General features: G+C 36.5%; 1 protein-coding gene across 2 annotated transcripts in view; it reads right to left on the bottom strand.

Moving 5' to 3' along the window:
* LOC117983295 (neurogenic protein mastermind-like) overlaps window positions 1–15,950 on the bottom strand; it is a 40,008-nt gene extending 24,058 nt beyond the window's left edge. Inside the window, exons 1-2 of one of the 2 annotated variants that reach the window (XM_034969796.2) lie at window positions 15,247–15,950; window positions 4,293–4,509 (exon numbers count right to left, since the gene is read on the bottom strand). In XM_034969796.2, coding sequence (XP_034825687.1) covers window positions 4,293–4,509; window positions 15,247–15,311 — 282 coding nt within the window. In that variant the 5' untranslated portion in view covers window positions 15,312–15,950. The remainder of the gene's footprint in view (window positions 1–4,292; window positions 4,510–15,246) is intronic. The other variant, XM_069499145.1, reaches the window with a different exon arrangement.
* Between the last annotated feature and the right edge of the window lie 534 nt (window positions 15,951–16,484).

The raw sequence follows: 16,484 nt of genomic DNA, 5'->3' as shown, positions 1-16,484 counted from the left end.
TCCCGGAAAATCAAAGAGTTGTATGTTTTATAGACTAGAGATAGACTTTATAACATTACCTTTAATAAATTATTACACAATATAAAAAAAAGAGTTCCCACGGAATTTTTAAAAACCTGAACCCACGCGGACGAAGTCGCGGGCAACATCTAGTACTTTTATAAATGCGAAAGTGATTCTGACTGTCTGCTGGCTTTTCACGGTCCATCCGTTAAACTGATTTTGACGAAATTTGGTATGGAGATAGTTTGCATACCGGGAATGGATATAGGCTACTTTTTGTCTCGGAAAATCAAAGAGTTCCCACGGGATTTTTGAAAACCTAATTCCACGTAGACAGTCGCGGGCATCATTTATTTGGTACAGATATATCTTGTATCCCTAATACGGAGACGGCTACTTTTTGTCTCGGAAAATGGACTAATTCCCTTGGGATTTGAAAAAACCTTTATACGTAGATAGAAAATAGGCCTTTATGGCGACCATTTGGATGTTTATCGTTGGACCAGACACTATAGTATAACAAAAATATGTGGTCGCCTTAAAGTGTTTGAAAATTATCTCGTGCGGAACAAAGGTGACGTAATTGCTGCTGCTCCTTACACAATCTATTTTCCTCAATTTAATTTTAACTTTCAGTATCAATATTGAAAAAAAATTGTGCTTGTTTACTGTTACAATAAATATTGAACACTTGTAAGTAAAAATAAATCAACCTAAATTATTCTTGCTATGTGAAGTAACTATCTTTCATAGGTGTTCCTTGAACTTTTTCATGGTTTTTCAGTAAGTATATTATTATAATTAACTTAGCTTATTCCCGCGACTTCGTCCGCGTGGACTGGATAAATTTCAAATTCCTGTTTTCCCTTAGGGATTGAATTTTCAAAAATCCTTCCTTAGCGGATGTCTTCGTCATAATAACTATCTGCATGCCAAATTTCAACATTTTCAACCCGATCAGTCCAGTAGTGTGTTGCTGTAGTGTTGTTGTGTGAGCTGTGCGTTGATAGATCAGTCAGTCAGTCTGGTTTATTTACAGAAGATTAAATGATGAAAACGAAACGAGTCGCAGGGAGCTGGAACGCTGGATTCAGGCGGCGGCAGACTTGCCTAGGTCCAGCAGTGGACGTCTATCGTTTGATACTTAATAATGATGATGAGAGGATAATCATTATCCTGAGCAAACTGTATGTCTGTCAAATCTGAGTTACAGACTTGAAGAAGAAACGTAACCAAATCTAAACTGCTAGGGAAAATTACAACTAGTAAATAATATAGGTAATGGAACGACATTTATCTGAAGACCAATTTTTGGTGAAGTTCTTTGTATTTGTACGTGTATCTTCTATTAACTACTGTTTTCTTTAAGGTTCGTACGCACCTGAGCGGCGCGGCGCGGCGCTTCAGCGAGCTGCACAACGCGGCACAGAGCGTCAAAATATCATTTCTATCATTTTGTATGGCGCATATCGCACTAGAGCGGCGCTGCACAGCGCTTCACCGCGCGTTGCCGCGCGGCACGGCTGGAGAGAATATTTTGAAGCGCAGCGAAGCGACGCGCAGTGCAGTGACGCTAGTGCGACATACCCAGCGGCGCGGCACGGCGCTTCGCGCTCGTACGCGAACGGGTATAAAAGTGACGCGCAAGTGACGCGAGGTGCCGCGTACTGAAGTTGTAGTGCGGTAGGCACCGTCGAGCGGCCTGAGGTGACGCGTTCTGCAGTCGGACTGAAGCGCCGCGCCGCGCCGCTCAGGTGCGTACGAACCTTTATGATGTAATGGCAAACTGTACCCGTAGTATAAGATTTTACGTCTCACCAAACGTTGCTAGAATTCGAGAATCGAAACAAAATAACATCAAAGTAAAATGGACCTAAAGAGTCTTGGAAATGAAGTCAAAAACTCAATGCCACTGATTTTAATTTCGCAAGGTTTCCGCTTGGAGCGCTGGCTGTAGATGTGTAGACAAACTTGAGCTTTAAAACAAGGGGATTAAGATCCAGTTTACTATAACGCGGAAGTGTTTCGACTCTCGAATTCTAGCCACGTTTGGTGAGACGTAAAATCTTATACTACGGGTACTGAATGAATGAGGCACGGGATGCGATGGCAGGGGTCAAGTCAATTGACGTCGGGTTACATCCGGGCGCGATTCGTCGCGTCCCCGTAGCACGTGCTGCCAACAATTATCTTGCACGACACGATGCCACCTGCCTTCATTACAGCAACATTGCTATGAGTATGATAATATCGTTTGTTGATTTTATTTCGATACTCTATAGTATCCACGGAGAGAACAAAAAACGCAGTGGGCGTTAACCATTATGAGTCACCAATCAATCACAAACATGATTTCGAAAAACATTCGAAATTCAACTCGAAAACATAGTTTCGTTTGTGACTTGGTGTCTCAAAATGGTTATCGCCCACTGAGTTTTTGTCTCTGTCATTTGTATGGGATTACGTAACAGAGATAGCCCTATACTAACTTCTCTTCGTGGATAGAGCACAACTTCGGTAAATGTCAACAGAGCATAGTAATGTAAGTTACGGGTATTTAATCAGAAACTGATATGAACTTAACTTATAATTTAAAATCTAAAATATTATGACCTCTATATTTCAAAATTATATAAGGTTTATTTTCTTTTTACAGATTTACTTTAATTGGCGGTTATACACATGCAATAGGAACCGGAAGTTATATTTTTACTACCTCCTAACTAACACATGAATTAAGGTTTTTTGAAAAATCACGTGGGATCTCTATGATTCTATTTATGTAAAACTAGCTGATCCTCACGGCTTCGCCCGCGTGTATATAATATAGCCTATGTCACTCAGGAATAATGTAGCTTTCTATTGGTAAAGGATTTTCAAAATCGGTTCAGTAGTTCCAGAGATTACCCCTGCAAACAAACTTAACGACATTACCTCTTTATATAATAGTATAGAGTATAGATAATGATGGGCCGTGAAAGGCATACAGACATACATAGATTGTAGGGATAAATAAAATATAAAATCTGTTAAATAGGTGTAAGTAGTTATCTAAATACTAGATACTTATTAGTGTAATGCATAATATTTAATGTAACAGGAACACACTCTCGCCGGGATATTGCACAAATGAGCAAGCATCGTGAAATCGACGTCATCGTAAAAGAACTTCAGCAGCAAGGTAACATGCAATCGATCACTGTAACGTACCTATGGAATGGACGCTATACCTAGATACAATAAGGCACGTCGCGTTTAGGGATTGGCTACGGGCAAGGTTGCCAGTGAGGTGAAGGGAATGAACGATCCTCCTTCTAAATCATTCATGACCTCATCGCAACAAAAATAATAATAATGTAAAGTTAAAGGTTTCACATTAGGTAAAACAACTGTTGCGAATTGTACACTCGTATGTACGAAATCAAAGGAAACATGAGGTCAAGTATTCAAGGTGACATTCAAACGAACCGCGCGACCAGTTATTTTATGTTACCTATCCTATCACTGACTGGTGTCTAAAATGTAATTTTGTGAACATAAGAGCTAATTACATTTTCTCCCACTTGCTCGGAATTGACTACTTTACTGAAGAAACGATTTTTCTGGAGAGTTCTGAGAGTTCTTTACTGGCCGCACGCCAACAATTTCCAAGAGGACTGTAATGGAAATTGCTGGACAGTTTCATACTGATGACGAAGTTCTTTATGGTGTAGACTGCAGAGTGTAGACTAACATAAATTGAGTTTTTTTAGGTACACGATAAATATAAATATAAACAAATTGATAGTGAAAAAGAAAACCATTTTAAAATTACAAGACCTGCAGTTAGAAATTACCACGTCATAGTTACCACTCGCCAAACCTAGCACCAATTAATTACCATTTTTCGGCAATTCCTGAAAGGAAAAAAATTGTTCTCAAGAAGCGGTTAAAATGCCTTAACAGACGACATAGTCATGGAGTCCAAATTTCCAGAGTTCTTTCGCTCGGCATAAATGATCTTCCCTCGAGGTGGCAGAAAAATATAGGTAACGAGGGTAAATAGTCAGTAAGTACTTACTTCCATTAAATAAAATTATTTTTCCTAGGAAAAAGGAGTTGGATTTTTTTCAATATAAAGTTAAATAGTAGTAAGTAGGTAAATAGTCCGTGAAAAATCTATGGAAATCCTAGAAATAAATTAACCTAACGATAAAAGTCTATTATCTGCACTCTGCACTCTGCACAGGACGTTAATGTACTGAAAATAATGACTTAAAACTAATAAAAAATAATATAAGATATCTCACACAGCTCACATGCACGCTGCTGTGCAGATTGCTGCTGATGGAGGGAAGGTCGGACTTGCGATCGGTCTTCTTGGCTTGCCGCTTGGCCTTGCCTTCGAGAAACCGCTTCTGAAGGGCGCTCGTCTCCAAGTTCTGCTGTTCGCAGGCCCCGGTAAACGACTGGTCGAACCTCGGCACGCATTCCGTTTGTCGTCTTCGGTACGTCTCTATCCTCCGTCTGCGAAAAAGACACCATGATAAAGAAATAATTTACTTTAGTTTTATTTTACATATTAATAACTATTGTTTTGTAATATTTGCAGCAAGTACTTCAGCTTTTTCTGTTCAGTATTTACTAAGGTTATTCCGTCAATAATGAGGAACATGACGCCGTGAGAGAGAGAGAGAGAGAGAGAGAGCGAGAGCGAGAGAGAGAGAGAGGTGGATATCTATAGAGAGCACTTTGACTTTACTCAGACTTGTACACTGTTAAAACGAGACAGCGTTATATAACTAGCATGAATCTGTCTCGTTTTAACTCCAACTTAAATCTGAGCAAAAATCTAAATACGTACGCCCTATAGATCTCGGTATAAAGCATACCTTATGTTGCTATATCTTCCAAAACCTCTAACTTATTCAAAATTAAATCGAAGACGTTATTAATCCTGAATTCCTGGACAAGTCAGAGATTTCTATTTCTTGTTTCCGTACAGTTTGCGGTTTAATCTAAATATTTAAAAGGAAAAGGTGACTGACTGACTGACTGACTGACTGACTGACTGATCTATCAACGCACAGCTCAAACTACTAGACGGATCGGGCTGAAATTTGGCATGCAGATAGCTATTATGACGCAGGCATCCGCTAAGAAAGGATTTGTGAAACTTCAACTCCTAAGGGGGTGAAATAGGGGTTTGAAATTTGTGTAGTCCACGCGGATGAAGTCGCGAGCATAGGCTACTAGCTAGTTGATATAATTTCTGTAAATCTAGAGTTTACGTTTATATACCTACAACCTAGAGTCTTCAGAATTAAATGAGGCACATGAAGGTGCTACAAACAATACGCTAACCGATGTCGATGCTCAGTCAGCCGCAACTCGCGGCGGTCACCTTGAGCAAATGTTAATGCGGACACTTCGTTAACAAAAAATATCACTACAAGCATTTCATTATTCGTCAGCACTCAGCTCGGTTACCAAACAGTGGAGGTTCAAGGTGATTTACCTTCTTACTTCCCACTGTTGAATTATTATGACACGATTTGCTGAACTTCGTGCTAAACACAATGTCTTGTCGTAAAGAGTTAACATTGTGTTTAACATATAACTTTTCTATACCTAAATAAAACCATCTGTATAGGCAATTAATTTTTTATTTATTTTATTTGTACCAAAAACATTAATATTAATATTATATAATTATGTTTATGCGAAAGGAACCTTATTTCATAACGAAACCTCTAACTAATGAAACAAATGGTTGGTCCGTAGGAATTCGTTATTTAGAGTTTAAAACGGTTTTTCTGAAGTACTACAGGTATTTGAATTTAATATAGTTTAGTATTTCTTGAAAATGTTTGAATTAAGAAGTAAGTAAGTAGTTAGGTACTTAAATTTATTTTAAATATGGTGTTTTTACAGGAATCTTTATTATTAAGTATGTATATTTCATTTCATTAACAATTTTGCAATTGCATAATTTTAAAATCGCAATGCGAAAAAGTATTGTAAATTCACATTTTTAGAAAAAAAATTGAACAAAATAGGTAAGTAAGCTTAGCTCTGAGTATTACGAAATCAATGCCTTGTCTCAACAAAGTTTACACAATTTCCACCTTCCTGTTAGTATTATTGTTAGACGACCTGATAATCTATACACCTTTGACCGATCACTTATAAAATATTATTAACATCTTTTTTAAGTTAGCAAATACCGGATATCTTTTAAAACATTAATAACTATTGCATACCACACAATACATTCATACATTAAATTAACTCTGAGTAGAAATAAATACCTACCTACTTTCATCAAGTAAATTACTTAATACTTCAGTGTGACAATAAACAATTTTGTTTGGGCAATTATGCATTATCTACATATTTTTAATATCAAATTCGCGTAAGTACCTTAGACATAAATTAACTCGATTTACTGTACTTTCGGTTGCCGGTAACAATAATAGCATAGTCATTCACCGTATCATTGTTGATTGTACATAGTTAGGTAATCTTTCGATTTGTAGATGTTACATAATCAGCTTGATAGTACGTCACACGTTTCAAATTCAAGCAATATCGCGCATGCACTTTATTACAACTTTTTTATTGCTGGCATGCACTTGACGACAGTTAACAATCAAGTAGGTATACTAAACGAAGTATAGGATATAATATTTACATAGGATAGTTTGTATCCCGAAAAACAATAAGGTTTGTTTGGGGTATGCAATAATGATTTTAATTTTTAATCGATGTCACTCTATAACTCAAATCTAAACCGATATTAACAATTTTTTAAATGTTGTATAGAAGCAGGCGTTACTTTGCGGAAGTCCATGGTATACAATGAACCAAAAGCTTAATTTGCTGTAATCCGCTGAAACAAGTCGAATCTGTATGGTGCAACATGCAGCATGCGAAATGCAACGCCCGCCCTCCCACTGCTAAACATGCAGGAAGAAGCAGCCACCAGGCAAGACTTGTTTCAGCGGATTACAGCAAATTAAGCTTTTGGTTCATTGAATATTTTTTTTATAAAGGTTGACTTATTACGCAGATTCCATGTTCCACAAAGTTCTGATAAATAGTTTCGGAGCTGGAGGACGGAGCTCCTCAACGGGTAACAGCAAATCAATATCAGTCAAGATGAAACTCGTAGGCCAGTTTTTATGAGTCATGTAGCAACTGATACGTCATTGTCATGTCTACGCAAGAGAGGCAGAGTGAACTAGAGTGAGGGAATTCTCGGTTTGATCCTGACTCGACGATTATGTCAAATATTAGGCTGTAGTGATGTAAAATCGAAGAAAATTGGGCTACTTTAGGGCTACTGGCGTCAAATGTACTAACATTTGACACCTGCCAGCCTCGATGTTATGTTACAAGTTCCCTAATTGTCTTGAACTGTGGTAGAGGCTATTAGGTAGGTCTACGTACTATTATCCCAATGCTTGCGGGGCAAGCGAACACTTGACTAAATACCTAATCAATTCGTACCCCCAAATAGATCTATAAATTATCCACTGCACTGCACAGGTTCAATGTCAGAGTTCTTTTTTCTGACGCCAACTGTACTAAAATGTAACTAGACTGTATTCAATATGAGAGCAAGCGTGAAGTTCTTTTAGGAGCGCTTTCCCTGCATGTGCGACGTATCACTTTACCCCACCTCGCGACTTTATCCGGGGAAGTTGATTACGGCTGATGTTACCAACAACAACCAGTTTTACTCCATTAGGTATACCACTTTCTCTTAGCTTAGATATTATACTTACCCATTTATCGAAGTTTTTAGATAGCAAGTAAAAACGACATCGTTTTTTCTGAATCAATCTGACTAAAATTTCACCGTACGTACTTATAGGTATAGGTATAAAGCAGGAGAAATAAAAATAAATTTTGCGGGTACCTTAAATTGGCACCCATGAGGATCTAGCCCATAGTGTATTCTTTACCATTTTAAAAGTATGCATTCTGGTTTTCCAATTTTCAAAACTTTTCTGCATACTATATAAGTTCTTTTATACTCATACAAATTGCTACTCCATAACCAGGGGTATAATAATAGGTACTAAGTTGAACGTCTAGTCCACAGAGATAAAATATTAGATTAGTGGTCCATTCACAGTCTAATAGCACCATATAGCACCGTATTTCGAACCGCATACATTTGAAATTAGAGTGCCCCTATTTGCTGACTCATAGGTATCATTACAGTGCAGTGCAATCGTCCATATAGTCCTCGATATAGTCTTATCGTTTGTTTCAAGTTTAATTAAAGGACGATTCGGATGCATTACACTAAGCGAGGGCTATTGGAGGGCGCCGTACGTTTGACTAATTCTGGAGTTGCCACGATAGTAGAATCATACTAATATTATAAATGCGAAAGTGTGTTTGTTTGTTTGTGTGTCCTTCCTTCACGCCCTAACTAAGAAACTAATCGACTTGATTTTTAGCATAGAGATAGGTCAAAGGACGGAGAGTATACATTTTATCCCGGAAAATCAAAGAGTACCCACGGGATTTTTAAAAACCTAAATCCACGAGAACGAAGTCACAGGCGAAAGCTAATACTAGTCAGGCTCTGACAGACAGACAGACGGACAAGTGCAATTTCATTCAAGTAGACTCGGAGAACTTCGCTTCGCTCGGTCAATAATGGCGAAAGTTTGAGTGTGTGTGTGCATGTGCATGTTTTTACTCTTTCACGAAATAACTACTGGAGGGATTTCGCTGGAAATGGAGATAGATTTTTCCTAGGAAAAACATCATAGGCTACTTTTAACCCCTTAAAAATCCATGGTTACCGCAGGATTGTTTAAACATATATCCACGTGAAAGAAGTCGCGGGCATCATCTATTATTACATAAATAATGTAAAATAACGAATTGATAGAGAAAAAAATACTTAATAATTAATAGCGATATAGGTACGCGCAGTTATCAACTTCTGTAAAATTGTTCTCAAATCTTTATCTTATGAGCCACAAATTCCAAGTGGGTTTCGGAAGCCTGGCAATCTTGGGAACACCGCACTCGACTCGTAGGTGTTTTTGTTTAGTTCATTGACCAGCGGCACGGTTGTCGCGCAACGCAAACAACGCCTCCGATAAGTCCCGATTGTATGTCACGCTATGTCACTGACACCGTATCGCTAACTCCTTCAGGTTCCACTGTAGTGTACACCTGTTCTATTTTCATTTGTTGGGAAATTCTATGACATTATCGACGTGTAAACATACGCGGCGTCACGTAAGTACACCTTGACGAGATGACGCAGTTCAAACTGGGAATGTCGTATGCCTAACTAGTGGTATAATATAATACTACGAAGTCGTACAATACCTTCATAACCTATTTCAATCATTGAGAAGGAAAAAGCACAAGTAAAGGCGATTAGAAAGCGGACGTCCTAACTACTAGGCTATCACAGCTTTTTGATACCTTCTTCTTCTCAATCGTTCACTCTTGACAGAGTGGTCGTGGCTATGAATTCTTCCCTGCTGCTCGTGCGATCTCCCTCCAGCGACTTCTGTTGGTGGCATTATGTGCACACCTTACGCATATATAAATGAAAAAAATCTACAAATCAGGGCACACATTTATTTTCCAAAAAAAATTATATGTATTTTGATTTTAGTTCTGACCTCAACCATAAAGACATGGTAAACCCCAGGTTTTAGTAGAAAATCGTTGGATTGACAGTAATTCGAGCTTATATTATACAGTGAGTACCATATTATAGGTTGTATGTACAACATAGATTTAGGCTATCTTTAGGTAACTAACTAGTATGATTATTTACTTAGTAGCTAGTAGATACCTACTAATAGAAACACCCAAGCTCGCCATTTACATACACTCCTCTCACAGCTTATGCTAGTAAGTAGCTTACGAACTTACGAAAATAAACTTCACATTTCTACTAGGTCACTGGTTCTGCAAGTGAAAAGCATTCAATTTCAAAGCATCTTGTACTTTGAGTGGCAGCAGCGAGTATTTTTATACAGTACGCGACAGAAAGTAATGTACATCGACCTTTAGAAGGAGATAGCAAATTTGTAGAGCACTGTCTCTGTCGTTGAGACCGACAAAACGTCACATAGGATAGGTATGAGTGACGGAGACAACGCTCTACAAAGCCGAAATGTCATTCTAAACCACGACTTCGTCCGCGTGCACTACATAAATTTCAAAACTCTATTTTACCCCTATTCTATAGGGGTAAAATAAAACTCTATTTTATAGGGGTTGAATTTTCAAAAATCCTTTCTTAGCAGATGTCTACGTCATAATAGCTATATCTGCATGCTAAATATCAGCCCAATCCGTCCAGTAGTTTGAGCTGTGCGTTTATAGATTAGTCAGTCAGCCAGCTTTTCATCCATACTAATATTATAAATGCGAAAGTGTGTGTCTGCTAGCTTTTCACGGCTCAACCGTGCAACCGATTTTGACGAAATTTGGTAGCTTGCAACCCAGGGAAGGACATAGGCTACTTTTTATCCCGGAAAATTTAAGGGTTCCCACAAGAATTTTAAAAACCTAAATCCACGCGTACGAAGTCGCGGGCATCAGCTAGTTTTATGTATTTAGAATAGCATGCATCGAATGCATTGCAGATCATATTATACCGACACCGAGGCCCAGTTCTAATAACAATTTCGCATTATTTAACTTTCTCCGCGACACGGCGAGTGTAGAAAATACAATTTCAACAACAATCTGTAAAACTAAAGTGTAAGTGGATCCTATTTACGGGAATAATTAAATATACCTAGGTATAACATAATATTATATACCTATTTATTTTTATTAAAAACAAGTTTTCCCTTGACCACAGTTCACTCACACTGCTCACACTTAATTATTGTAATGAGAACATTAAATCATTGAACGCTCTATTCGTTCACCAAAAGGAGATAATTATTATCGTAACTAAATTGTGAACAAAACGGACTCTATTCAAAAAACTCGGTTTTTACTCGGTTTACAGTCCGTACCCAAAGGGTAAAACGGGATCCTGTTACTAAGACTGCGCTGTCCGTACGTGTGTCTGTCCATCTGTCACCAGGCTGTTTCTCATGACCTGTAATAGTTAGACAGTTGAAAATTTCACAGATGATGTACATATCTGTTGCCGCTATAACAATAAATAATACAAACCAGCCAAATGCGAGTCAGGCTCGCGCCACGAGGGTTCCGTATTACAGTCGTATTTTTGCGACATTTTGCACGATACTTCAAAAACTTTGATGCATAAAAATAAATAAAAATCTGTTTTAGAATGCACAGGTATATGATACCCCACTTGATATATTATACTTATCTTACTTCGAAAATTGAAAATACTAATTATTAGATTATGACCACAATTTTTTTTTTTTGTGTGATTTAACCACAAATTCACGGTTTTCAGATTTTTTTCCGAATGTCAGCTATAAGACCTACCTCCCTGTAAATTTCATGATTCTAGGTCAACGGGAAGTACCCTGTAGGTTTCTTTACAGACAGACAGACAGACAACAAAGTGATCCTATAAGGGTTCCGTTTTTCCTTTTGAGGTACGGAACCCTAAAAACAGAATAAAATAAATATTCAAGGGGCTCCCATACAACAAACGTGATTTTTTTGCTCATTTATCGATATGTTTGTCTTAGTACTGTGCCTATGCCGATTGCCGGTAGATAGGCAATCATGCCATAGTGCAGCTAAGAGCATGCACTGCCGAGTGACCGTTTTTTTACCGTTACGTTAGCGCTGACGTACCTAATACCATACATATGTAGAGTAACTAAAATTATGTGCATATCTTATCAGTAACTACTTGTGGAGTTTCATTGTTAGTTCTCTGTTAACAATGAAAAATTATAAAATCATTGTTGCTGATGAAATTAAAATGTTATATTTATTTAATGTTGAACAGCAATGTAACTGAATCAAATTAAGTATGAATAGTATGAATAGTAAACTGTACCTAAGTAAGTATATTATTAAGTACGTACTTAGGTTAGGTTCATATTGTACAGACATGTATTAAAACGAGTGAAAATAAATTCAATACCGATTTTGAAATACTAAAATGTGCGAAAACTTGAGGGCGAATACAAATATAGAAAACAGTGATTTGTAAATTATACGAGTTTGCTATTCCAACCGATGAGTGTTTAAATTACTTATTATGCAAAAAAAAAAATTGTGACTTTTATATTAAAAAATTTGCAATATTTTATTTCAAGAGCAGTTGGGCATTGAACTAAGGATTCACAAAAATAACTGTTATATAACTAGTTAGGAATATTACCCTATAGATATAGAACCTAAGTGCGCGGCCTGTGGGCCGGGTAGGTACATAAATATTTATAATATGTTCTAATCTAACCTAACCCAATCAAGCTTTTCATGGTTTTGGCAAATATAGGAGAGATGAAGGGCGGTTACGCACTCATCCGATCCGACTCCGTGAAAATACGTTCCGAAGTAGTCATACCTAGAACTATTTGTATAGTAGCTAATATTTTTTATATCCGTATTTTCACGGATCTGGATCGGATGAGTGCGTGATCGCTCTTACATTTATCAAAAGTAAGATACAATTGTTAATAATAACCGGAAAAACCGGTCAAGTGCGAGTCGGACTCGCAAACGAAAGGTTCCATACAAAGTATACTTAACACTTTTATATAGAACACTACAAGTTAATCGCGGACTGTAGTATTTATAGTATATGTGATTTAGTAAATTATTTTTTTCATGAACACATTTTTAATGGACTAATTTTTCTGCTATTTTTCAAGAGTAATATTCTAAAATAGAAAAAAGTCTCTAACAGCACATAAAAGTATCCCAAAAGGTGCTTTTTTAAAAGACTTCATGCAGTTATTTACTTAGAATCGTTTTCGCCCACTTAGTATTTTTTAACTTGGTCACTTGAAATTCTCATTTTCTAGATTAGATTAATTATTTCCCTCTTTTATCAGCTCATTTTACGTATTTATTGTATGTACTGCATAGATTATCGTCAGATATGTTAATTTTTCACAAACATATTTGAGAATTACCAATGATGAAATAGGTGTTAAATAAGAAAAATAATAGTTTTAATTTTATTCTTAAGTTAGATATTAAAAATTATAACCATACCTCCTAACGTTTTACACTATTACACTACCTTGTGGGCTGCTGAATGTGAAGTCAGCCTTTTCCGTACAACCAAATCACTAAGTGTGAGATCTATAGAGCGCACTCTGACTTAGCTTAGACTTAAGACAGAGTAAAACGAGACAGAGCTATATCTCTCACATAAATCTGTCTCGTTTTTGAGTCTGAGCAAAGTCAAAGTGCGCTCTATAGATCTCATCCTAAGAATCTATAATAAGAGCCCAAACATGACATGTCTGCTATAAGTTGTAGAGCAGTTGAGTAGTCTCATGGTCCTGGGCCTTGATCAATCAAAGTTACAATATAATTGCAGTGTCATTGTTTATTAAGTGTAAATAAAGAAAAATAAGTACTAAACCATAACATCTCATTCAATAAATACTTGTTTGTATTGGTGAAACTGCATTTCTCATCTCAATAATATAGAGAGTATTAATAACAGACCAGACTATATAGATGAGAGAGAATCCAACATCTAACTATCAAAAAGAGTAATTTTTTACCTATTTTGAATAAATCATTTGACTTTGACTTTGATGATGCCTGTGATTTAGGTTTTTAACAATCCTGCGGGAGCTCGTTGGTTTTCCGGGTTAAAAAGTAGTCTATGTCTATATCCAGGATACAAACTATATCTGCACCAATTAATGATGTTCAACAAAACAATTTTGTTCATGTAGCTTCAGATATATTTTAAAAATCCTGTGCGAACTCTTCGATTTTCCAAGAACAAAAATAGCCCGCATCCTTCCTCGGGATGCAAGTTATCTCTGTACCTTTTGTCAAAATCGGTCAGTATGGACTGTGATAAGCTAGCAGACAGACATACAACACACTTTCACATTATAATATGGATTATTAAGTTGATATTTTTATTTATGAAATAAGTAAATTTTGATTTAAGTGTCATATCATAAAATAGAAAGAAGTAACTATCAGACCTCAACATATTATATATTAGTCTGTTAATTTCAGATCAGTGAAATATTTTTATATGAGAAGGCTTAATGAACTTACTTAAATCTTGTTTAGATAAGTACATTAGTATAAGATTTTTTTTATGATATCTTATTGTAAGTTAGGTTAGGTGGGAGGGGGATATATCAACTCCTCCTTTCCCTCCACCCGTCAACTAAGAAGAGTTCTGCACGAATTTCGGCAAAACTAACCTAGAAATTGCAAACAAAATAGTTTACAAGGGATTAATTTATAAAATTAATCAGTACCCTTATTATAAATGCGAAAAATGTGTTTGTTTGTTGGTTTATTGGTTTGTTGGTTTGTCCTTCAATCACGTCGCAACGGTGCAACCGATTGACGAGATTTTTTGCACGGGTATAGATAAAGACCCGAAGAGTGACATAGGCTACTTTTTATGCCGCAAAATCAAAGAGTTCCCACGGGATTTTTAAAAAACCTAATTCCATGAGGACGAAGTCGCAGGCATCAGCTAGTATCTAATAAAACTATTATGAATCGCCGTTTATGGCTTGCAGGGTTCACACTATTGCCCCCTATTACTTCACCCGCCTCCGCTGCGGGCGCTATACTAAAGCTTAACTGATAATATATAATATAACAAATAACCATAGTTCAAGTTTGTAGTAATTCAAGTTTGAACATACACTCTTTTTGGATTTTAGTTCTCCCTTAATAAACCCATAGATCTATTGAGGCTTTTAGACAAGAATCTCAACCCATGAGATCTTTTTAAAGTACTTACCTGTGCCCTATATAAATTATAAATAACCTATGCCCTGTTGGCACACTTAGAAGCCATTATTTTGAATTTTTTAAGTTTTTTTGTAAGTTTTTATACTGTAAAGTTTCCAGTAAATATACATTTTATACTAGCTATTGCCAACAACTTTGTCCATGTGGTGAATATGGATTATATGAGTAGGTTTCTTAAAAACTATATAACTATGAAGTCTTTCTAGCCCTGGGAGTGGAATAGAAAGTATCCCATGTCTATCTTCAGTCTGCAAGCTATACCAATCAATACCTTATGTCAAGATTGCTGTAAACATAAAATGCATAGACACAATTATTTTCATTTATAATAACTTATTGCTTAGTAACTACCTTAGTCTGTCAACAACTGCTTGACGTTTGGGAGGAAGGTTCATCTCTTCCATGGGCTGCAGCATATTAGGCGGATGTTGGGCAGGCGAGGCGCCGGGCAGCAAGCCGCCCGCGCCACCGCCTCCGACCAGGTGCTCCACGGTGATTCCTTGCCACTTCACCTCTGCCCCCTCATTCTCACTCGGTTAACAACCCGTCCACACAGTTTCAAGTGCAACAACACAACCTCATCATGTCTTTCAGTATGTTTACACACGGTTCTCAAGTACTGCACCGCAATTGTGATAACACTATTAAGAAACAGTTGCAGTTCGTCCTGAACACTCTGAGCACATTTTTCATATTGCCACTGATTGTTTCCAAACAACTTGGATATTTTATTTTTTTAGAAGTAAAATTTGAAATGAATAGGAATTATTCATCGGTACACGCAATAAACTTCCTGAATTCAAGATACTCCGCCTAATATCAAATATTTTGGTACAGAACAAGTTTTAAATTCACAGCACAGTCATTCTTTTGGGATAATACATCAAACAATCGTATGAACTTTAGGTAAAACGGAAGATTTTAAGTTGTATATATTTGGAAAACGTTCTGATAATTATATCTACAATAATTAAAAACAACATAAAAGTTCTGTTTCAATATTTTCATTAACCAACACACGACACTTTGTACCAATCACCAAACAAATTCTCAGTCAAACATCAACTGACTGACGGACGACGACGGACGACGGTCGACGGCCGACGCTTCACTTGACACTTGTTTGATGTGCTTTTATTCTATGGCTTTATTTTATTTATTTAAACCTTAATTTTAAAATATATTTTCTGTTAACGTATTATATGAATATAGAATAATTCAAACAACTTAAATAGCTGTAGTTTATGAGGCTAGAATTAGAGAATAAATAATAATTAAAATTTATTTATTTATTTTTATTAAAATAAGTGTATCAATTTTATCAATTTGAATAGAACAAAAATGTGTTAAATTTTTGCTATGGTGACAATTTAAACTAGAAATCTATATTTATATAAAAAATTGGCTGTGAAAAATAGTAATTCTCAATTTTGATAACGATACCACTATATGTTATTGGTCGTCTGTGGATACCACGATACAATAATCGGTAAGGCCTTAAAGGACTGTTATCCAGGGCCGTAAAATAAATTAAAAAAATATATATATAATAATAATCGGTAAGGCCTTAAAGGACTGTTATCCAGGGC

The sequence above is a fragment of the Maniola hyperantus genome, chromosome 6, assembly GCF_902806685.2.
Source record: "Maniola hyperantus chromosome 6, iAphHyp1.2, whole genome shotgun sequence".
NCBI lineage: Eukaryota > Metazoa > Arthropoda > Insecta > Lepidoptera > Nymphalidae > Maniola > Maniola hyperantus.
This window is presented reverse-complemented; position numbering and strand designations above follow the sequence as displayed.